General features: G+C 40.3%; 1 protein-coding gene across 6 annotated transcripts in view; it reads left to right on the forward strand.

The window, feature by feature from the left end:
• Positions 1 to 208: 208 nt before the first annotated feature.
• The window catches only part of lrp8 (low density lipoprotein receptor-related protein 8, apolipoprotein e receptor), a 199,687-nt gene continuing 174,310 nt past the window's right edge, over positions 209 to 25,585 (forward strand). For 4 of the 6 annotated variants that reach the window (XM_035957380.2, XM_035957384.2, XM_035957382.2 and 1 more), the window contains exons 1-2: positions 210 to 529; positions 1,635 to 1,760. In XM_035957380.2, coding sequence (XP_035813273.2) covers positions 463 to 529; positions 1,635 to 1,760 — 193 coding nt within the window. In that variant the 5' untranslated portion in view covers positions 210 to 462. Of the gene's footprint in view, positions 530 to 1,634; positions 1,761 to 25,585 lie in introns of all 6 variants that reach the window. The other 2 variants (XM_035957383.2, XM_035957385.2) reach the window with 1 other exon arrangement.

Consider the following 25,585-nt stretch of genomic DNA (forward strand, 5'->3'; position numbering starts at 1 on the left):
CAAATACTATATATATTAGCTGTTAACTTGCAAACATGTACAGCTGGCATCAAAATGTCACAGAATGTAACCTATTCTTTTAAAAAAAAGTTTCTTTTCTGACTTTCTGAACCTCTGTTAAAGTGAAACTCTGGTACTTGTTCTGTGCTTTTGAAAACGTGACTGTATGTGACTCAGCTGTTTCTGCAGATGTGACTTCCCTCGCCCACAACGACACATTGTAGCGTTTGGAGCTACTACGCGAACCGCAGGAACCATCGCAGGCTAACCCGCCCATAAGCGTCACTGATTCAAATTGCAGCCGAGGCAGAGGGAGAGAAAGCAGCGAGCCGGGCTGATCGCACTCACACACTCCGAGCAGAGGCACAGAGAGGAGCACGGAGTGACTGAGAGGCTGGAGATCCTTCACTGGCTTTATTTCACTTGCATGAACACAACCGTAGACCCCCCCAGGATCTAACGATGTGGGCAGAAGTCGGGAAGCTTGTGCTGTTCCATTTGTTACTCATGGAGCTCCACTGCGCTAAAGGTAAGACACTTGTCTCGGCGCGGGGGTGAATTTGCATGGCATCGCGGACACGACACCGCTCCGGGGATCGCACTGAGAAACGACTTGTCTGACAATGTGGTCTTCCTAAGTGCAGCGCTAACGCGACTCTCAGAGACCTGCATGCAAAGGCTCACACCTGGATCTCCACTTTAGTCCGCGCTTTGAACGCGATCACCGGTGACATGTGGTGACAATACACGGAAGAAAGGATCGCACATGCAGTAGCTGACAGATCCTAAGCGAGAAAAAAAGCGTTCTGTGGTGGTGTGATCACAAAGTGTAGCCTGTATTGGTTTAACGTGTTTGCAGCTGCAGCTATACTGTCGTTAAATGGATTTGCCTAAACAGATCTTGGTGTTTATGTGGCAGCAGAACAGTGGTGGTAGGCAGCCACTGTGGCACTGAGGGTAGTATATTGACACATCAACAACAGAGAAGCCAGTGAATGTACAAGTGTCAGTCATATTTTCACAATGGTTGATATGAATGAAAAGCTTTGTTATAGGCAAAGATTACAACAGCAAACCTACCTAGTAGATCATTTAGAACAACTACAGCATTTTCACACTTTACAACTAGACAATTCATTGGTGATCAACAATTAAATTCATTGGAAACTATTTTGATAATTGAATATTCAGTTTAAGTAATCTTGTAAGAAAACTGATCTGATCCTAGCTTCTACGATCTGAATATTTTCAGATTTCTTGACTCCTCTGTGACGGTAAACTTAATCTCTTTAGGCTGGGGACAAAACAAGACATTTGAGGATGTCATCTGTGACTCTGAGAGATACTGACTGACATTTTTACCAATTTTAGACATTTTGTAGACGATTCAACTAAAGGATTAATCAACAATAAAGATAATTGTTAGTTGCAGCTCTGTTTACAACACTTAATACTGAGAAACACGTGTTTGCCTGTACTGTGTTGACAGTGTTTATGAGTAAACTTCCCAAACTTCTTGTTGTAATTAGATCGCTTTCATTATTTACAATATCAACATTGTTCTGTATTTGACATTCCCATCACTAAATGAGCAAAGTATCTCGCTGACACTTTGTTATTTTCTGAAAACACAGGAACTCATACGGAGTCAGAGTGTGAAACCGGGCAGTTTCAGTGCAAGAACGGACGGTGCATCCCGACCCTGTGGAGATGTGATGATGATGATGACTGCTCAGACAGCAGTGATGAGGAAAACTGTCGTAAGTAGCCCCGAACCTGTCACGTTGGCTGATAAACAGAACGGTGCCTTTTCTCGCTGCCCCACAGAGCTTGAATGTACCTGTTGTTACTTATGTTACCATCAGGGCTCCTAAATCAAGAAGGACTCCCAAATATTTTCATGCGCTGTTTGATATGAGCTTGGTGTATGCTGTAGATAGTTGATTTTAACCACATATGTAACTTATGGACGAATGAATTTATACTTTCAATAAGCTCCTTATCATGTTGTTTGGGGCCCCTCTGGAATCTCCGTTTCAGCTGTTCAGTCCACAGACGTCAGTGCATTAAATGCTGATCCTGGATCAAAGTCACATGGTTGCAGGAATTTTCCTAATTTCTTACTAATTTCACTTTCTGAACAAACCTCCGGCACAAGCAGAGTGACCGAGCAGGGCCATTTCATGATATTATTATTACTATTACCCTTATCTTCCTGTGACTGTGTAGAGATAATGTCTGTCCTGTTATCAGCGAGACAGTTCCCCCTGCTATACCATCTCATAATGCTTTGCATCTATAATGGAATCGCAGACTGTCGTTTCTGAAACGGGGTGATAAAATTGCAGTGTTACATGTCATGACATCTAAATGCTGAGTAATGCAGGCTGTTCAAATGCAAACACTGTGGCTGTCAGATACGGCTGATCACAAATTGGCTGCTTTTCTGGTTTTGAGGGTGCCTCTGCTTCTGTGGGCAGGTTTCTTGTAATTAGGGTTTGAATGACAAAATTGCATATTTAATATTGTGGTATCATATATTGGATTATGTGTCTCAGGAAAGTGTGAAAGAGACTGTCACTATATGACAGGTTGAACTACGTCTCCATCTATTCTCCTGCAGAAATTGCATGGACAACTAGCGAAGTAATCATCGCCTATAAATTTGTCACGGCACTAATTGCTTGAATGGTTATATTACCGGCCAATTGATTCATCACTTATCTCGGGGACCAGCACACCAAAGACATGATGCTCTCATCATGCATGCCTTCTATGGTGGTTGAGCTGAATATCTTGGGAGTTCCCTGCATGTGAATGCCGTGACATTTCCAAGCGCGTCTCATTGACTGCAGAGACTGATTGGGATTATTGGACATTTAGTGGGCAACACTTGATGAAAGTAGAAGTAGATTTTAATGAGCTCCCCTACTCTTCTCTTTAACAAGTTGGCTTACTTTGTTGTTTGGTGGAAGCATTGCTCAAAGAGACTGTGAAAATGGTGCTTCAGCCACCAGGTGACAGGCTGTTCTTCTAACCGAGCCACTTTGTCTTTGGTAGAAATGTGCTCGGCTTCTGTCTTCCCTCCTCACTCTCTTTGCTACATACCCTGTAAGCTTCAGATGCAGGTATGCTTTCCTCCTGGGCTCTCTGTCACTCTCTCGATCTCTTCTCCTGCTCACTCTCAACCTTTATCTGCTTTTTATCCGTCTTGCAGTGCCTTACGCTCTCTTCCATCCCTTGCTCTCTCTTTCCCTTCCTACCCACCCTGCACTCTCTGTTCTTTGAGAAATGATTCTTTCTAAAAAGCTGTCTCACTTCTTCAGCATTGTAACACCCACTAAGGGGCTTTCCTCCCCCATTTTTAAATCTCCTGTGGGCACCTTGGCAGTGCGAATGGCAAAAAGGTTATGCCCACTCGTCTTACGCCCACATAGAGCATCAGCTGACAGGTTGGTTGGAGATAAATCCAACAGCGTGACTCTGGTTGCTGGAGTGAGGCTCAGTGGCTGGCAGTATGCCATCCACTCCAGCAGATGCCAACACTGCCACTGTGCCCACCCCCCAAAAACCAAATATCACCAGCAAAGCTCTGCAAAGAGGGGGAGGTGGTCGAGGAGGAGGAGGGGGGGGCGCAAAGCACAGAGAAGAGCTATAACATAACTGTGACAACAATATGGTTAAGGCTTGCCCAGGAAAGCCAATAAACAAGTTTCATATCATCTATCAGGGCCTTGTAGACAAAGAATGTCATAATACCAAAACATTGGTAGCCATCACCAATACTGCTGAATTTCCATGGTTCCTGAGAACAAATTTGATACCAAAATAGTCATTCAGTCTAATTAATGCATTTTAAAATAAACTCATAGTGACAGACTGAACAGCAATGACAATAGCTCACAACACCATGGGCAGAATCCAGCTCAAAGTATGGGCTATAACTAAAACAATTGTTGCAACTGAGCTCAGGGCATGTGGGTTATAGGCTATATTTAGATTTTTTAAACAGAACAGTATTAACAGGAGAATATATCATCAGAATGAAAAGAAGCACTTATGAGCTATGTTTACATTAGCCCTAAACCCCTTAACATTAACCTTTGTGTGTTGTGTGCGGAGCCTTGGTCCAACAGATGCAGCAGTAACATTTTAGGAGATTAACATGTTGCTAATGTAATGTTCAAAACAACTGACAGTTTGAGTTGCTTATCTCCATCGTTCCAACTCCTACTTGCACCTAAGCTTTTGTTTGTCTGTAGCACCTGTCCTTTATCATCTGACTCAAAGGCTAACTGTCTCCATGCGCAGTTTGGCTTTTTTTTGTTTTTGGTATTGTTTTCAGAATTTTGGAATCAGCATGCTACAAAAGTGTTGGTTCCTGTGACATGCCTATGATAGGATAAATTGACGTGGAACAGTAGTCATTCTATGTGACATTTCTCTTATTCATCAGTAATCCTTCCAGCACTCATGACACTCCGTTGCCTGTCGCTGGTCTTCTGATTTAAAAAATGAATTATACATAATATTGAATATGCAGAAATTATTAAATGCTTCTAGACCAGACTGGAGACTGTTAGCTTATATCCATGCCATAATCAATTGTCATATTTATCTTGATAACAATAGATGTGATGATTTCTTTTGCATCTGTGCATGATATTTGTGTCTTCAGTTTGCTCACTTTTGATGTTTATCCTAGAATTAACTGCAGTAATTGTCGCTAAAGACTGTGTTGGCATAGACTAAATTGTGTGACAATTGGTTAGTTAGACTTTGTTAAAGTTAGATGTCAGCGGTTGAATTTTTTTTATTCTTAGTTGAAGGATGACATTTATTTAAAAATACTCCAGGTAGTTGTGAACGATGCTCAATTCCTTGCCTGTAATCCTGTAATACCTAGATATAACTCTCTGAATGTGAGCTGCAGTATCTGTGCCTATCAGTCAATAGTCATGCCATCCATCCCTTTACACACACAGACACACACACAGACACACACACACACACACACACACACACACACACACACACACACAGGTCTCACAGCAGGGATTACCCATATAGTATCCTCCTTCTAGCAGCTGTATTAGAATAAGTCTTTACAGATTGGGTTATCTTTTGTGCCTGTCTGTCTCTACGTCCTTTCATTCTCTCCTCTTCCTCTTCCTCCTCCTGCTCCTCTCCTCTCCTCTCCACTCCTTCATTCTCAACATGCCTCTTGGTAGATTCCGGTCTTGTTGCCCTGGGAGACGGTAAAGTGGTGATGGTGGCGGTGGTTGGGTTTTGTGCATGTGTGTGATTTCTTTGTAGCAAACACAACACTACTGCACGTGTGTGTGTGTGTGTGTGTGTGTGTGTGTGTGTGTGTGTGTGTGTGTGCGCTCATACACGCAGCAACTCTCCATCTCTGCACGGCTCCGTATGACCTATATTTTGGTTGTAGGACACATAAAAGGCCTTATCATTTTTACAGTGGTTTTAAGTGGATTTAAACATGCCTAATCCAAAGTGCCACTGCAAAAGCATCGCATATCTCAACCTCATGTTGGCTTTCAATTGTTCTCTCTCTCTCGCATTGATGCAGAGTCTTCTCCTCCAAACGGCCTTGGTCTCACTGCACTGTAAAAATATGATCAGTAGGATTTTATGATGGAAAATGTGACAACAGAAAAATTACTGACAATTTAAATTGTTTGTAATCCTTTGTTAGATCATACAAGCAGTTTCTAGGTAATGATGGTTAAGTTTTTTTCAAAGAATTGGAACAAATTCCAAATTTCACCTTCAGTGAACTCTGAAAACCTGGTGTTGCAAAACAGTTACAAGTTAGGGGATAGAAACAGAATCCATAAGGGTGGGAAGATAGTTGTTGTTGTACTATCAGTGTGTGTGTGTGTGTGTCACAGCAGGACAATGAGTCTGAGCAGGTCTGAGAAGGGGAGCGTCTCCTCTGCAGTCTGAGACCAGCTTCCCATAGAGGAGACATCACAACACATTTCACGCTGCTGCTGTGGGTGTGTGTGAGATCAGCTTCACACGCACACACACACACACACACACACACACACACACACACACACACACACACACACACACACATACACACACACACACACACACACACACACACACACACAGGACAATGTAATAAGAGACTGTAGAGAAGCGCTTCAGGCATAAAAGGCGTTGTACTGATAGGCCCACAAAAACACAATTTGGTCACCTGCTGACACACACACACACACACACACACACACTGCTTTCTCTCACAGCTGGGGTCAGACTTTTAATGGGAATATGAGTTGAGGGGGACAGTAGCCTCACAAATTACATACAAACAGACAGTATACTCCTGAATTACTTAAAACGAGCGAAACCCACTGTTTTTTGAAAGTGCGAAGCATACACACACAGATTTGAAATGGGAGTTAATACCAACACTACATTTATAGTCCGGTGGACATGGACTCTTGGTGACATCCCACTTCATCATCTGGTTTTCTGTATTGGACTAAGGACACAGTGTGTAAGTGCATACTTGTTATGTGTATATGTGAGGGGTGTACAGCTGCAGTGCTGTAGTCTCCAGAGAGACAGACCCACCGCTGTGCTCCACGGCTAGTGAGGCCCTGTGGGTAGCCCTTTCCAGACATTGAAGACGTAACACTGCTGGCTTCATTAGTCTGTTAAAGTGATGTCACTCTGTCATTCAGACACAGGCCACTTTTACATCATGTTCCTCGCAACTTCATTCAGACAAACCCATGGCAGTAACAGAGAAAGACATGGTGCGCGTCTGATATTTGCCTATCTGATAATGCGACTGCATGCAAATCAGGCTTCTGCAGTGTTGAAAGTAAATGTTACGAGGTCTGACCCTGTAAATTTGGTGGTGCCACTTCTATGAAAAAGTTCCCAGAGTGTTCATTCAGACATGAAGCTGACATGTTCAGATGCCTTCAGACTAATTAAGGGAATGCATGTCTAAAATGGCTTTATTTGTGTTTGTGATATGACAGACACAAACACTGTGCAGATGACCCTGATAGATGATTTTCTTCAGTGCCAGATGGTAAGCCTTTGTCTTACACTGTAGTATGCTGAATGTCAGTGGCAGATGGATATCTCCTAAGAGAACTTCTGGCAGCTCTGATGCGCAGTGTGTGGGAGTTTTATAAAACATCACATACTGAAAATGGAACATGGTGGGTATTTAATGAAATTTGTGAAATTTTGCCTGTTGCTGATAGTTCCAAGAATAAATTTGGCTTCAGTTAAATGTCTATATTTAAGCTGTGTTCACACAGTTTAAGTCTTCATACTCACCATTAAATTTAAACAACTTCAATACTTAGTAAAGCATTTAATAAAAAGTCCTATTAATGAAACATCATGCCTCTTAATTGGACATGATGCTGGCTTCCTCTGTCCTTGCGTTGCTCTGTTGATACAACGAAGGCTGACGCTACAAATTGGCCAATCTTCTCTAAACAAGATGTATTCCTTTAAGACTGAATCTTAGGCATAATCAAGTTGACAGGTTGTCACATGCAGCATGGCTACCCAGACAGATGACAAGCCTGGAATGAACCGGGGCGCCACCTTTTTCAGGCACTGTATCATGCTCTACAAGCTAACAATACCTGGTGTGCTGAATAGGTGTTGGGTGCAGCGGTGCAAAACAGCAGCAGGGTAATTTTAGCTGAGGTCGGTGCTGGCCTGAGGCTTTTGCTCTCTCTTTTTCTTTCCCACTCCCACTGCGTCCATCTGCCTCTCTTACTCATTTTTGACCACTTCCTACCTATCATTTCCTTCTTATCTTATGTGCTCTCTGTATAGGCCTTTTTTGTCTCTCAGTCTGTCCTTCTTTCTGTGTTTGAAGTTTGTATTGACAAAGACAGGTGTGTGAAATACACCCTACAAGGATACTTAGAGGAATAATGCAGATCCAATGATGTGAGAGAGAAGGTGAGAATGCACTGTCCATCTACATACCTCTAATCCAATTGGCGAGTATCTCAGCGGGTGAGGATCCACACTGTTACAACTGTGTGACAGAAAAAGCAGTGATATGAAGAGATTGTGAGTTTGCTTTGGGAGACAAAAAAAGCAGAAGTTCTCTGTGTTACTATATGTTTCACTTTTAGATTTCCTTCTTGGATTTCACTTTCCTTTCCCAAGTAATGGGCTATTTTTGGGGGGAGGAGGGGGGAATTGGCAAGTTTTAAACCAGAAAGACAACCAGAAACTGCAGGAGCATGATGACATTTCTAAAATATTAATTTAGCTCATTGTTTTGGTTTTTGTGGCCTGCAACTTTACTCTCTCCACTCTCTTGACTCTCATCCACATAATTTGTAGAAACAGCAGCACTTGTTTTCATTTCTGACAGCCCATCCCAACTCAAAACAGCACACAGTTAATAACAGTGTTGATTATAATGAAGTGTTCAGCTGCAAAAGGATCCAATATTTCAAAGAAAACTGTTAAAACGAAAAAGAGAGTGAATATTCATGTGTCATATTTCTGTTTAGAAAATGTGTTATGATACAAAACTTGCATATTTTATAGTGGTGGGATGTGATTAAAAAAATAATCTAAATAATTACAGGCTTTGTGATTAATTAAACACAATCATATTTTTATCAAGCAGCAATATTTGACACAATAACCAATTTTTTTCAAATCAAATATATTTTTGTTGACGGCTGAATCGCTGAATAGACATATACGTGAATTTAAACAACAAAAATATTTATATTTAATTTATTTTTATCTGCATTTCTTGTCTGTCTACCTCATTCACAGATTACTGCTCCACATGCAATTATAGCAATTATATTCACCCTTTTAAAACTCTTTGTAAACTCAAGCACTTGTCTTGAAAAGCGATCTGTTATGGGATGGCTACACTGTTTTCTGGTACCAGGACTGTCATAGCTATCGTTAGCGCTGATGCTAACAGCACCATGTTTTACATTGAGGTGATACCGTTGGCCTGAAGTGCTGCGGTGATCAGAAAACTCTTTGTTGCACAGTTTGCACACAACCACGATTTTATCCAAGCTGCCATCGGGAGGCGAACTTTCCACCCAACAAGCTCAGTGTGGTCTCGTCTTCCTTCACTGTTCACCAGACTTGCTTGTCACGTCACTCAGTGCGTCCTGTGCATCTTCTTCACGGCTGGCATACCGACTTTAGGCTCACTACCCCCACCTACCGGGGTGGAGTGTTCTTCAGTGTTACTGGTGTGCCAGAAAATAGGGAATTAAGAAAGGTGCGATTAAAATGCGTTATTTTAACTCTTTATTTTTTTTTCTGAAATTAATCCGTTAAAGTCCCAGCCCTAATATTTTTTTCTACAGCTGCAATAATTGATCAACTTTTAAATTAATTGCCAACTATTTTGATAATGGACCTTGTGATTGGAGTTTTTTTTTCCTCAGGAAAAAAAGGAGAAGTTCTCTGATTCTATCTTTTTATTTTCAGCTTTCTTTCCTCCCCTGTGACAGTAAACTGTTTAGGTTTCAATTGTGGACACAATACATTTGAAGATATCATGTTTGACTTTGGGAAACACTGATCCACATTTTTCACCATCTTGTGCAAATCAGTTAGTTGAGGAAATAATTGACAGATGCATCAACAATAAAAACAAACTTTAGTTGCTGCGCTGTTTCGTTACGTTCACATTTCAGCCAACTAATCATCAATGCCAACTGTCTGAAAAAGTAATTGTGAAAAATTTCATGACCGCAGTGCAAAATACATTGTTTATTTGTCTATCAGTGAAACATAGGAGAATGTTACAGAATATTGCGTAAACAGTTGGAGAAAATGAATATCACACCCACGCTCACTTCCATTTTGTAACGCACAGTAATTTCAAAATTGCAGCTGACAGACATCAGGGCCTGCAACATACTCTTGGTGTTTTAGACAGTCAAGGTGTTGTTTGTTTATTTATTTATTTATAAAGCTATGTTCGTGGCCTCTACTTTCACCTGCAGAACAATGAGACTGACCCTGAACATAACATAACTGCTTGTTAGCCGATAAATGAGCTGGAAAAATAATGGATGGCTAAAACTTACTCAAGGGGACACAAAGGAGACACAAAGAACACTCCAAACAGCAAGAAAAGCTATAAATGCTGAGAAAAGCTGCAAGTCTGTAAAGTAACTGTTTTCGTAGTTTGCTAAGTCTTTTTCTTTCTCTTCTGTTCGTATTATCTCCCTTCCGCTCTCTATACAGATCCCCCACTCACTTGCGTCTATTCAGTCAGAATTAGCTTGTCCATTTTCGACAGGTTTGTTTGTCTGTTCTGCGTTGCTGCAAAGTCACTTATTGTTCAAAGTCAAACTCCGATAACGCCACAATCCTATTTCCTCCACAGCGTGGATGTGTGCTTACTTAGCTGTGTTGTTGTGTTGTGCTGTTATTATGCCCCCTCCCCAACCCAGCCGTGTCTGACAGGGTATCATGGCATTAATCCCCAACCGAGATTAACCGAATATCTTCATGTGCTCCCATTTTATTATTTACATTTGCTGTAATCCTGTTTTTCACCTTGTGCTCCGTTGCCTGGTACATGCAGTCAGGGAGCGGCGTATGAAATGACAACTAAGAATGCTGATGAATAAAACATGGCTGCTAATACCAGTCTGCTGGGCTGACACCGAGATAGGGCCTTTGAGTGCAGCATGTCAAAAGTTTTCATGGGAAGTTTTTACATGGAAGTTACAAAGTGCCGAAAAGAGAGTTCAGTCTGACTCAGATGACATTGCTTTAAATGCTCTCAGTCTGATTTCTGTCTCTCTTCTTACTGCATTCAGTTTTTTCTTACCTGTACACTTTAATTGACTTTAATTAGTTTTTTTGTCAGCCACTTTTTGCATTCTCTCCCTTCTGTTTTTCCCCACAACTTAAGACCAAAAATCAGCTGTTCCGTTTGATTCATTACATCCTAAGCCTTTTCCATTGTCTCTTCTCAACAAAACAGAAACTTTTCCACTCACTGTGATGGTGAAATGGAATATCACTTTGGTTAAAGCCGGACATGGTGTAGTGAATTTGGTGCATGCAGCTGTGTTTGTGCATGATGGTAAGAACTGTGTCTTTGTGTGTGAAACTAGATTTTCTGGCCCAACACATGCTGACAGAAAGCAGATGGAAAGAGGCTTTAAGGGTACCAAAAAAAGGAAAAGGTCTTATAAAATGTGTGTTCAATCAGATCTTCACCTCAGCATTAAATATGCATCATTAGCAAGCAGTGAACACCTGATAATCCTGTTACAGTTTGAGGTTGTACGAATTAGATATGCCAAAGATAAATGCAGTGGGGTTTGTTCATCTCAGTGTAATAATTTCTATCAGTTAAAGTAATTAGAGAGCAGTGGTTTACAATCATGTTGTGTTAAGATCTATTAAACGTCAGAGGTGTTCGTTTAGCACAGTGAGAAACCGATGTTTTCCTCTAAATTAAAGAGCAATTCAAGCATGATTTGTTGCTTGTTTTCTATGACACTTTTACTGTTGTTGTCCCTATTTATGCATGCTTTATGACTGATTTTGCTTGTAAATGGGTTTTGTCAGTTACTCTTATTTGGTGGTAAAAACCAAATCATGATATATAGCAGTCACTCCAGTGGTGCTGACGGACTACAACTAACTGCAGCATTTCCAGGTGTTAGCTATATCTAAATTTACTGTACACAAGAACTGAAAAAAATACTCCCAAGTTTAGACACAAAGTTGGTTACAGAGTACCAGTTTCGAACATTTAATGGTCTGTTATCAGAGCAAGTCCTTCCCATGCATATACACTACTGTTCAAAAGCTTGGGGTCACTCAGAAATCTCCTTATTTTTGAAAGAAAAACATTTTTTCCAATGAAGAAAACATTTAATTAATCAGAAATACAGTCTATACATTATTAATGTGATAAATGACTATTGTAGCTGGAAACGGCTGATTTTTAATGGAATATCTACATAGAGGTACAGAGGAACATTTCCAGCAACCATCACTCCTGTGTTCTAATGCTACATTGTGTTAGCTAATGGTGTTGAAAGGCTAATTGATGATTAGAAAACCCTTGTGCAATTATGTTAGCACATGAATAAAAGTGTGAGTTTTCGTGGAAAAAAATGAAATTGTCTGCTTGACCCCAAACTTTTGAACGATGGTGTCGGCTAGTAGGGACCTCCCCCACTGTAGTAGACTCCGTAGGATGTAGTTACGCCATTTAAGGGCGACCTGTTATCACCTCATGTAATGGTGTAGCTGCGATGTGGCACTTACAAAAAACAGGCAAAATCCATAATATGACTTGAGGGGACGGAAGAGGTGTAAATCAGGAGGCCCCTTACCCAGCAGACTGACCATGTTTATTGTATTATTTGTTGACTTTTGCTTTCACTTGCTGCTTCAATTTAGGCAAATACCCTCATTTCTACGTTTACCACGTTCTAAAACTCAATTTCGTATGTTTCCAGGATTACTAAATGATTTACCTGCACTTATTCACACAAACGTAAGCATACCTACATTATCAGGGTCAATGTCTGTTTATCAACAATCACAATGATTGATAATGTGCCTACTGAGCGTACTAGGAGCTAAAGGAGTTCCTACTGGTCCATATGTTTCTGAATGATATGCACTGATAACAAGCCATTTAATAGGCCGATAACATCTGAATTGGGTGTGCACTGCACATGGTGGTTAGTTCAAGATGCCTGTGAGTCTCAAACATGATTGTCAAATACACACATAGTCCATGCCAACTCTGCCTGTTTGGTTTGAAAGTTCAAATCTTGAGAATGACTAAAGAACTCTCATCATTATTTTTGATTATTTTTTCAGCGTTTGAACAATTCATACTAAAAACATGCTGAACAACTGGTGGTCCAAGCTTCTAAAATGTACTGTGAGTATTTTGTACTTTTTTCTCTCACATGTCATTGTATGTTGAATTTAATTGGGTTTTAGACTTGGCGTGACAAAACAAGCAATTTGGAGATATGCTACCTTAGGCTCTGGGTACTGGGAGGGGCATGTTTCATATTTTCCTCACTTTCTAGTCTCTAGTTATTTTATTGGATGCTGAAATAATCAAACTATGCTTATGAGCCACTTGAAGCCATACAAAGATCTTTTTATTTTATTTTTTTTACTAGTAAACCAGAAATGTTTTACTTACACATATAGTTGACCACTGATTGGTAGCCATGAAGAAGTGCACTTTAGGAACTTGAGATTACCAACTTGAGAAAAGCATTGAGGCATTAAACAGGTTTTATTACTTATTTTTCACTTTATTGGATTTCTCTCCCTCTCTCTCTGTTTGTCGTCGTCCCTCCATCTCGCTTTTCACTGAAGCTGTTTATGTAGATTACACGCACACAACGTATCTCCTTCATACACATGCCTCACCAGCTTCTAAGCCTGGGAACTATTCTTTTACCTTGAGGGGATTTTGTTTGTCATTTTTTGCAGGATGTTGGGGTGAGGTGGTGGATGGGTGAGACACTCTTTGATGATATAGCTGCTGCTCAATAATACTGGTTATCAGAAGAAAATGACTGGTGCAACACGAAATCATAGACACACAGAGGCTGTGTTTTGGGGATATACACATTACTAATGTAACGCTTTTACCTGCAACGCGCTTCATTATCACACTGCGCTGACACAGTGTCAACATGAAGGGGCTGAGGGGAGATTAAAGGGTGAGGAAATAGTGAGGGAGTCAACGGCAAGGACCACATTTTTCCTCTGCTGATTGAGGAGAAGAAAGATGAAAACCTTTTCTGATCATCTGCTGAAGATTCTGACAAAAAAGTCCTTCCTCTAGGAGTTATGATGTGGGGATTATTAGAAGTGTGTTTGACGTAAAACATAAAAAAAGCCGATGTACTGTAGATGCTGGAGCAGCTTTAGGAATCTCTTAGGATACATTGACATACAAACTGCACTTGAGCTATTTGGGAATCTGGCTGTTTTACAAAGATTTCAAGTCTCAGTTAAAAGATGCTGAGTGGAGGAACCAAATGTAAGCAGATTCTAGAGAAGAGGGAGAAATGATTGTGCATCTTCTAAGTTTGCTACATAGTATAGGTAGTTTTGATCAGTTTGTCCTTACTTTCTGTCCTTCTTTTTTCCTGGCATGTGTTCGCAGTGTGTTTAACCAGTGACAACTCTCTCTCACTCCCTGTGCCCTCCACCCCCACGTCCTATTATGCATCATTGGAAGCAGTGCTTGAATGTTTGGAAGCAGGGTGACACTTTCTCAATGGGACCTGAGAGGCCCCCTCTTTCTCTCACACACTCACACAAAGTCACACACTTCAAAAGACGCATTGACAACTGGTTTTCTGTTTGAGCGTGCATAATGAATAGTGCTGTGACCCTGCATTCAACATCTGCATTATCCTGTTGTGTCCAATACCCATCCCAAGAATCTTTATATGCATCTGCTTTTCTTTAGAGCTCCTTGTGTTTTCATTAGGGTTTTTTTAAGCACTCTGCATTTACATAAGCATGTGTTTACATATATTGTCGGAGTAAAAGTGAGCCCTGAAGCTTTATTGTTTGCCTCCTCCTGTTGCTGTTGATGTTTGTTTGCGTTGGACTGGCCTCGGAGGTTTAGTGTGATTAAATGAAGCAGCAAGATGATTGGCCTAAGCATTTTACACTAGATCGTAGGAGGAAAAGCTACTGCTGGGCACGTACACATGCACGCACATACAAATAACAATATCAACAGGAGCAGACCTGCACATGCTGTTACGCAAAAACCTAGTTTCTGTGTTTTATCTGTCTCCCATGCCGTCTATTCCAGTCTCTCTTGCTCATACACACACGTGCACTTTAGCATCACCATCTTGGCTGCGGTACCAAGACTGAATACTATGACCTTTTCTTTGACATGCTCAGTGCAGAAGTGATTTTCCTGTTGAGTTTCTCAGTGTTGCTTGATGTCGGCTGCGTGGTCCCGGGTTGCCAATGCTGTGCTTCTTACTAGCAGTATTGATTCAAACCTGACCTGTGTGTTTGACTCTTTTGATGTATGAACTTTCTTTTCATGTGTTCCATCATTGTAGAAAAAGCTTTTGTGAGTGCAATTTAAGTGCTAGTAGGCCTACTGATGAGCAGGTCCATGATGCCCTCCATGCTTATTCTCTACTGTGTGCCAGCTTTGCCAGCCCTACTTGTCTACTTTGTCACTTACTATAATATGTGGCATTACAATTTCATCTGATATCTGATGTCACACACTCAGCACTTAATTTGAAGTCGTGTTTAAATATACTTTAAGCCAGAAGTTTTTTGGACTTATTTAGATCCTTTAAAGTTTTTGTAAGTGGAAATTTGAGTTATGATTAGGGCTGCTCAATTAATCAAATATTAATCATGATTATGATTTCACCTCTCCACATTAAAGTGAACACAATTGACTGCTATTGATGTTTATTGTAGCTCAGCTCATAGAAAACCCATATACATATAGGCACTTGTCATATTGAGTAAATCTGACGTATAAATGCCTTATTTCATTCCCCAAAGACATTCTGGACACACCTGTCTGAGTTGCTGTGCTGCTCTAATTGAGTTGGGAGACTAGAAGCTTCTCTGTGCACAGTGCTTAGCTTGTGTGTATCGATAAGCAGATGTTCAGCAGGTGAAACGTTTTGAGTACAGTTAAAGTATTGTTGTGTCTAAGAAATGCCCTTAATTCTGGTGAAGAACCTTAAGTCTTATTCAAATGCAAAGATTTGTACATTACCAGTAATGTGGAGCAACATAGAAGTAAAGTCAGTGCTCTGTTTATTTAAATGTGGAAATACTTTAAAACAGTATCTCTGAAATTATTAATAATTATCATGGTTATCATTTTTTTCACATCGTCTAGCCCTAGTTGTGATGAATATAATAATAAGACTAGGTTGTGTTTGTGTTAACAGTGAAGCACTGACTATCACACCATTAAGGCAGCAAGGATAGTGAGATGGGTCCATTTAGCTAGAAATGCTAGTGAAGGGGTTTCTCCCTGGCTGACATGGCCCATCTGCAAGTTTTCATGCCTTGTTGCCTGTGAATTTCCACTTTGCTGTGCCTGCTGTGCTCAGGTGCAACTATCTCCAATTCCCACAACTATTTAAAAAAAGCCAACATTTAATCCCCACAAGTGAACATCCAAAAGAAACCACCCAAGCTAAATTCCAAGTACATTCAAAAGTAACAGACCAGGAAGCCAAGAACGTGTCATGTGGGTCCATATTGCGTCCGAAGTTACCACAGAAACTGGGACTACACAAGGCCTTTCAGCAAAATGGTAAAATGGTGATGGTAGGATTTCCATAGAAACAAAGCAAAACATAAAACACTTAGAGCTTGGAAATCTGAGTTAATTTTACTTATTTTCTATAGTCTTTAGTTGGGTATTTTCTTCCCCAGCTGTGCAAACTGTTCCATCCAATGAATTATAAATCTCTTAAGAAATGAAATGGGAAGCTCCATACAAAAACAAAAAACTAATGTCTTCAAATTTAATTTAAAACAGGAAAAACCTCTTGAAATGTCCCTTGTGCTTTAAACCCAAGCTTACGAATTGAATGTGGAAACATAAATGCTGTTTCAGGAAGCATCTTATTAAATGATGTGCAATCCAGACCCTTTACAACATTCACATATTTCACTTTGCATGGAGAAGACCCAGTGACCCAGTTGTGACAGAATACGGTAGTTAAGTATAACAGGCCCACAGTCTTGCTACAGTGATGTCCTTATTCCACCTTTTTTGGCCCAGACAAGGCCGCTCTCGTCCAGTTTTTGATGTGCGTGACGATGTTTTCATACATCACGATAACTTAATTAAACCCTGACACTATCTGCAGAAAATTCCTTTTGATTTTTACCTTTAATTTTCTTTTTGATGGGGAACATCATAGCACTCACCAGTGTTATAAAAAATAAAACTACATGGTCTGTATGTTGTTAAAAGGACTCCAGAATCTCAGCACAGATATTTTTCTCATTGTGAACCAGCCATGTTCCTCTGAAAACCTTAAACAAAAGCCTATTTTGGGGGGACAAAGACAATATAGTTTTTGCTCAGGTAAAGGTATTGATCCATATGACTGTGAAGGAAAGAGGGGAGTGAAGGTGAGTCACAGTCAAAGCAGGCAGCATGTTATTTTATAAGATGCCCACAAGTCTTACTTTTTCCACATATCTCTTCTCCACTGTGCTCAAAGACTTTTTTCCAATGGAGAGGCTGCACAGGTATCTGATTTTTTGACACTGAGCAGAACAGATAGAACACAAGGACTCCAGAAAAGGTGACATGTGATAGGTTCTGACAGTTGCTTCTTTTAAGAGAAGGATCCTGCAAAAAAGTGCTAATAAATAGTATTAGCATTCATTTTCTGTCATATCAAGTGCAGCAAAAGTAATCTCCTTTTGAAACCATCTTTTCAAAGTGACTTTGCAGAATCTAATTTCTTTCTAACCAGCACTGTCCCTGTCTTTTGACTTTAACTCTGCAGGAGCTTAAATCTCACTGTAAGTGGTGAATAATCAGTCATTCATAGTCATTTTCCTTTTTGTTCTGCCAGTGATAGGCTGAGAGAGGAAAGAAACAGTCTCAGGTTTCTTTCTGTAATTAAGACCCCTCACAGTTCCCCTGATTAATTCTATTCATCCATATCTTCTTCTAGAAGTCAGGAAGATTGAAATACCACAGTGTCATTTTGACAAAAGCCCAGACCTCATTTACCTGTAATTCAATTTGTTAGATGCTAGAAAATTAAGTGTTTACCCTTCTGAATAGTTTTTGCAATGTAAAGAAACACAGAGAGGACGATTATGTGTGTGCATGTGAGCATGTATGTTTTTCCCGAACTTCAAAGAACCTCAGAACGTTTTCATCTCAGCGCACTCCAGGCACATCGATCCATTCCTAATCAAACGACCCACACCTTGCACCTGTTAAAGAATCCAGAGGGAAGACAAACAGTTTTTTCCTTTGCTTCAAACCAGAAAGTTGGTTGGCAAAGGTATAAGTTGAAATAGATGGCGCTAAAGGAAAAGAAACGAGAGGTTTTGGAGGTGATTGGAGGATATATTTGATTTTTTTTCGTATGTTCCTGGGGAAAAATGAAGGAATAAAAAATGCCTGTGGAAGGAGGAGACATCTATGGGGATATCAGCTTCAAGATAAGAAGATTGACTTGTGGGTTGTTGTTGCAAGAGATGCATTAGTTTGACTTTTTCAATCCTGATATCTAGTCTTGAGGCATCAGCCAGTACCCAGTAGGACTGGGGGTTGTGTATATGGTTGCATGGAATGATTCTTTTAATTATCATTGAATTTATCAATTATTGTAAAATTTGGTTCATGTGTAAAATGTTTGAAAAAAATCTAAGAAATTTCTTAAACTGCTTGTTTTATACAATGAACAATCCAAAACCCAAAGTTACTAAGATATTTAACAGAAAAGCAGAACATACATTTGAGAGCCTGAAACCAATAACTTTAAGGCATTTCGATTGAAATATTTACTTAAACTATCAACTGATGACACATTTCTTTATTTTGTTGGACTGTTTTTTTTTTTCCAGTTCTATAAAACGAAATGTGAACATATTTTGTATAGGAATGTCTTATATGTGAAGGGGTTTCATCATTTGGCAGAGCTGAAGCTGCAGTTGGCAGTATTCTGCGATGTTACTTGGATGAAGCTGTTTTTGGCCAATGGCAGTCATACAAAAAGCTGATCTCAGGTCAGTTGGCAAAATCACAACATGCTGCTCTGCTAACAGCCACTTGTATTTGTAATCTGTCTGTTTCACACGGGGACTATTGCAGTCCCTGTGTAATGCTGTGTCTACTAGAGGTAAATAATGCAAAAATAGGTGAGATCTATAAGTTGCTAATGTGAAAAGCAATAGTGACAAGTCCCACGGTGTGTGTCCATGTGTGTGTGTGCGCATTCAAGTTTAACTCCGTGGCGTTGACCTTAATTTATCACATTAGCGCCAAGCCTCCAGAGGGTCTATGGAGATGTGTTCAAAGTTAGCAACCCCTAGGCTAATTGATTTCAATGAATGGCACGTTTATACTCCACTTAGTAAATTACACCAACATGCAAATGTGTGTGTGTGTGTATGTTCATCTCCATATATGTTTGCGTGTGTCTGTGTGTGTATGGGTATGGAGGTTCGGTGGGGGTTGTTCTGCAGCAATCTGTAAAGTCAGAGTTTTTTAATGAGATCAATGCTTTTCTTCCTGCATCCCCAGATGGTCGCAGTGCTAGAAGGTGTGCGTATGGATGTGGATTTCAGAACGCGTATTTGTGTGTGTGTGCGAGTGGAAAGGGACGGGGCTGCGGGGACCTGGGGCAGATAAATCTTTAATCATGTGCTTGCTCTCATGTTTCATTTAATTGCCCCCCTAAATCCATAAAAGGATGACGGCATTGTGGTTTAGAAACATGTAGCGTGTGTGTTTTTATGTGGGTTCCATAAGTAGCAATAGAGATGTGATTATGTTTGCTTTATAGCGCAATGAGTCCATATGTGTTAGTTACTTTGTGTTTGTTCCTGTACATATGTTGGGAAGTATTACATGTCATTAGACAATGCTCTAATAAATCAGCCTCGCATGATGATGAATGCTTGTCTTTGTGTAACCATGTTTTGCATTAATGTTATTGAACATTTGATGTTTGCAAAATAATATAACTTTTACTTTGGGTCCAGTCTTTTCCCTGATGATGCTAAACTCATCACTTGCTGAACATCTGCTTAGCGGTAGCCACTTCAGTTTACAGTTGTTCTTTACCATTCCCTTACAGACATTTAACCAAAAATTTGTTGGAAAAGAGTGGATTAAGGGGTTTTAATATCATATTTACTCAGTTGAAATCAAGTGATTTATCGACATGGACTGTATACAACCATTAATACTACAGTCAGTCATGTTCATTTAAGTGGGGGAAGTCAAAGTCATGATCACCTTAGCCACAGTGATTGAATGCACTGGGCTACTTTTCCTTCTTCACTGCCTCAATCAGTATCTTCCTGCCTACACATGCACTCTTATCATCAGGTGTGGCTGAGTTTGGACCTCTCCCTCGCCATAAGGCTTTTCCTCTATTTCATCCTTTTACTTTTTAAAATAATCAGCTATAGATTGTTTCATCATTGGAACACAGTAACAGGTAATTGGATTGTTCAGGTGTCCGGTAGGGAGAGACTGACTGCAGGAGTAAAGAAGAAAGAGTACTTAGTTGCTGAGCATGCCTGGCTCTAAATCAGCCTAATGGTCAACATGTAGCATGCACTCGTAACAATGCAAAACCATGAAATTTGAACTTGTGCACTCTCAAAACAAAATCACGTGGCAGAAATTTCTTTTTCTCATTCATACGTTCACAGCCTGACCTCCTGTGTCTTTTGCAGTTTCCCGCAAAACTCCTTTTTTTTCATGACCTGCTCTGTTTTCTTTCCCATTGTTTGTGTGTGTTTCATAATTTCAGCTTGTACACATTCATTATATTTTGTAATTTTAAAATCTTTTCCAATTCAGGCAATATAATCATTTTGTGTGCAGATGTACGTGTGGGAGGGAGACTAAATACCTGACTGTAGTTGTTTTTCCTACATCTGACAGCAGTGAGACACAAGACTTCGTTGAGAAGTTGTTTTTTTTTTGTCTCACTCCCTCTTCCTGCCCCTCTCCTTCATTTTAAATCCTTCTCTGTCTCATCCCTGTCTCTCTGGTGCATGGTTTTTAATCAGCAACAAGAACTGTGCAGAGGAGGTAGAGCTGTTCATGTGTGGAAACACAACAATTGCGTTTCTTTTGGGTTAAGGAGAGAGAGAGAATAAGAGAGAGATGCATTTGTTAGTGCAGATTTGGCTAAATGTATACCCATGTCTGTGTGTGTCTGTGTCTACTTTTGTGAATTATTTTTCCTTGTTTTCAGCAGCTCCAGCACTTACATCTACGAAAAAAAAGTCAATCTCACATTTGCGCGGTGACGGAAATAGATCCATTGATTGATTAAGCTGATAAAAGGGTCGGTTTGCATCGCTCAGTAATGACCTAAACTCTATGTGTATGAGAGACCATCTCTGTGTCCATCTGTTTCTCTTTCCAGATCTACATGAGCTGTGATAAAACAATTAGTTCTATCAGATACATGAATTACAGCTAAGCTTGCTTCCTAAGTTTTAATTTTGCGGCACAGATGTTCATGTTCACCACAAGGGAGTGTCCAGAGGGAGCTGTGTGGGAAGTGTGAGCAATTTTTTTTTAAAAAGCATGGAATGAAATAGCGTTTTGAGACATCCGTGGTTGTAATATTTGAATATTTTGAAATGAATCAACTGGTATTTTTTCCTTTTATCATTCTAACCATTTATCTCCTGTGAAAACTTTATCATCACTGTTTCTGAAGCAGTAGATCAAATACTCTGTGTGTACTAGGCAGGTTTCTTTTTTCAATTTGCAGAGTATGCAAAGTTTACACATCATTTTAGCAGGTTTTTAAATAGATGGATAAGTTCTCCCTGTTCTTGTTCTGTAACTTTTTTGTTCCATGTGCAGAAGTACCTTAAGCTGTCACTTTCTGTACACAATGACTACTGTGAGCATTTTATAAATCTATATAGTTTCTGTTATCAGATATGAAGTATTGTCAAAAAGTTTAGAGACTGTGCCTATCAAAACCCAAATTCATACCTGATTTAAATTTGGCTGCCAGTTCCATCGAAATCTTGTCCTTATACAGTGATGGAGCACTTCAACGCTTCTGCAATGCTTGTGATGCTCCCTGGAAGTCCCATTATGTAAGCATGTTAAGCACCATCTGAGGTGGACACTCAATCTCCTCCACTGTGTCAAAACAGTGACCCCTCAACTTAAGTTTCATTTTGGGGATAAGGAAGATGTCCCAGAGAGCCAAGTCTGGCGAGTAGGGTGCGTGGGTAGGAACAGATGAGTTGTTGTGGCCAAAAAACTGTGTATAGTCACTGTGCTGACAGGGAGCACAGCACATTGGAGCATTTACATAATGTTGGACCACAGTCCAAGTTGTTTGCACCAAGTGTTCTCCCTCTGACACCTCAAGACATTATAGTAGAACTTTGCTTTGGCACACTCATAGTATTATTCATGTTACAACCCAGTTATCTAGGGTGAGCTAGGAGTAACAAAAACCCAGGTGTTGTTGGTTACATTAAGCAATGTAAAGTGGCATAATTAACAAAAATAGGTACAACTAAGTAGGGCTGGTGGATGTTGGTGGATGGGCACCTGCCAGTGGTCACAAATTCGTGTGTAGCAAAGGTCCTGCTGTTTATGCTGCTGATGTCATGTGGACCTGCACATGTGTGACCATAACACAATCTGGGGGTGTACACGTACCTTGAAAAGTCATAGAAGTTTTTGATTGCAGCACATAGCCTGCATGAGCTATCAAGTTATAGTATTGCCTCTTGTTATCAATGAATATAACAGAAGTCTTTTTTTTTTAGTGCTACAGCTATTAGTCTATTCATAGTCATTATGTTACTGGCAGTAATATGGAATATTTTCTGAAAAAGACACATTTCAAATACCGTGAAATTTTGTGAATAAAGTCACAGGCTAAGTCTAAGTGTGTATGAGCCTTTTCATATTGTGCTGCTGCATCCTTGATATCTTTGTATTTGTGTGCGTGACTCTGGGATGACTCTGCCTGTGTGCGACTGCTTCCTACTGTTAGTGTCACCATGATGAAGAGACTATAGATTGGGGTGTCGGTTAATGAGTTTCTCTATGCGTGTGTCCCTGCATATGCTTCCGAGGTGTCCCAGTGATGAAGAGTTTCCTGCCTTCTGCGTGCATATGTGTGTGTGTGTGCGTGTGTGTGTGCGCGTGCGTGTGCATATGCGTATGATGGAGAGCACATTGCTGAGTGTGTTCCCAGAGATGGTCATTAGCTTTTGAGGGACTGTGAGGCCACTGACCCCACAGTCGGAAATGGAAAAGCCAGACCGTTCCCTCTGCAGACCCCAGACTTCTGTACTAATTGATTAAAGCAACTATTGATGAGGGAGACACACATACATAGAGACAGACAAACACACAAATCCCCCACTGTTCTCTTCACCCTGATATAGGAAGCTTTCTTTGGCTGTGGACACTGAGGCATAGAATGTGTACATGAATGTTTGTGTGTTATTGAGTGTTGACTAGATACTCGCTTGAGTAGAAAATAAGAGTGTAATAGCAAAAAATAAACATGTTTACATAATTACACACATAGGCACGTGTAATTTGCTCTGCAGCAGCTTTTCTGTGCGTCTCTGCTGAAATATTTATATTGACAAACTGTCTTCATTTCCCCAGACTTCACAGAGCGATCAGTAATCAGCTTCCTCTGTGAGCTGTATTTTGACAATTGAGAGGAGGCTGGGCCGTTGCCGCCACAACTAAATTAACTGAAATCTCTTCTCTTGTAATAAGCGGAGTGCGTACATGCAGGTAACGCCAGGAGTAATCTGAATCATTCTAATGGATGGCGCACGCTTCGGGGAAAGTTGACCAGGACATGTGGGGGGCGATCGAAGAACATAATCTGTTTTCTCCAAATCAGCCCAACTAACCGAGGAAGCATGGTAATGAGAAAATGATTAGATTTTCTTTTTTGTTGCATAGCTACGGAAGATCTCTCCATCTCTCTCCCTCCTTTTCACACTCCCCATCATGCTCGTGGCCGCTGTGGATTTGTTAAACTGTTTGTTTACCTCTTGCTTGAGTTCCTTGAATTCTAATTCTCATTGTTACACCATCTTCTTTTTACCATTCATTCGTTGCTCTGTTACATTTTTGGGTGTTTTCTCTCCTTAACGTTCACATTCAGCTTCTAAAATGTGGAGACTTTCAGCTTGTCTCTGGTTTTTTTAAAGTACATTTAAAGCATCTGTTGGCTGGACAAACATGCAAAATGAGGGCTGTACTGTGGCCTCAGTTAACTCGTGATGACAATATTTTAAATTACAGTAACCGAAGCATATTATCAAAATTGAAATGATCAACAGGAGTCCTAGTTTTGCAGTTTTTTTGTTATAATTAATGAGAATAATTTTAGTTCATATACAGTGACCTTACTTTTAAAGTGTGACCCGTATAACAGTCACCCGAGTTGATCAGCAGATATTGGCCTCTAATAGATATATCAATTCCCACAGTATGTGCTAATTTCATTCCAAACAGAATGCAGACAAAGATGCTTGGGATAATTTTAAAATGTGTCGTCACAGAGTTTGTCCAGAAGAACAGCTCCAATGCCATTGATTGCAGTATGATCAGTCTCTGTCTGCAACACATGTAGCAGAGTACGTTTCACGAATGAGTCGAGTTAAATGGTGTCTTCTCAGTCAGCTGCTAAAGTGTTTGTGAAATGCATTGCAGTAATCTGTGAACACAATAACTATATAATTTTTCCCTTTCAATGTAACTCTATCATACCATGTGTGCATCTGCTACTTTATTTACTGTATATCTTGGACTATATATAGATTCATTGACAATGGAATTTCTCACTCAGGCTCTACTTGCTTCTCTATTATATATTATATATAATGTATATATATTATATGAAGTATATACACATGTGCAAATTACAGAGTGATGAATGACAGGGTGTAAAACAGAAAGAGAGGCAAACACAATTTTGAAGGATGTTTGTATAAACTGCAGCTAGCACTTTAAAGTCTCAAGCTAAATTACTTTCATACCGCTGCATGATATTGAAATGAGAAACTAAATTACGCAGTCACCCAGAAACTTGTGCGCGCAGGGTGGTGGTGTGGATGGAAGAGACCCAGTGTGTGTCTGTATGATGCTGTGCTCTCGGTGTGAGTGCACCTGCTGCTTCGGAAAAAGGATGATGGATCCAAAAGGCGGATGAACGCTGTTTCCATGGACTGACTCAGCTGCATGTGCCTCTAGGCTCAAGGCTAAGGGAGTGGGAGAGCAGGCGAGCCACAGATCAATTTCCTTTTTATTGTGGCAGAGTGGAGACTTGAGATGCATGGCCTCCTGTGACCCAGATTCATTCCTCTTTTCTCCTTCTGCTCCTCCTCATTGGAAGAGTGGCGTAACATCAGAAGGAGGGAGTGACAGGAAAAGGAGAGATGAAAGCAAGTGAGGAAGGGAAGCCAAATGAGAATGGGTGACAGAGGAAGGCGAGGGAGAAAGTGTTGAATCTGGGCTGATAATGAAAAAGAGAGAAAGTGGAAAAGAAGTACAGGGGTTATTGTGAGGACATTTGATGAAAATACACCTGACTGCTTATGCAATCGTCCCTTATGGTGTCCTGCATATAAAGAAGTCATCAGAATGAGGGATCCAGTACACAAACCCAGAAATATGGTGAAGTAAGAAAGTTGAAGTCATTCCAAAGTGAGAAACAAGCAAACGGGCAAAGAAGAAAGAAAGAGAGGGATGAGAAAATGGGGAGAATAATCTGAAGTTCATGGTAAAGTGATGGAGACAGGACTACATCACCCAGGAGAGAGG

This window comes from Amphiprion ocellaris, chromosome 2, assembly GCF_022539595.1.
Source record: "Amphiprion ocellaris isolate individual 3 ecotype Okinawa chromosome 2, ASM2253959v1, whole genome shotgun sequence".
Lineage (NCBI taxonomy): Eukaryota > Metazoa > Chordata > Actinopteri > Pomacentridae > Amphiprion > Amphiprion ocellaris.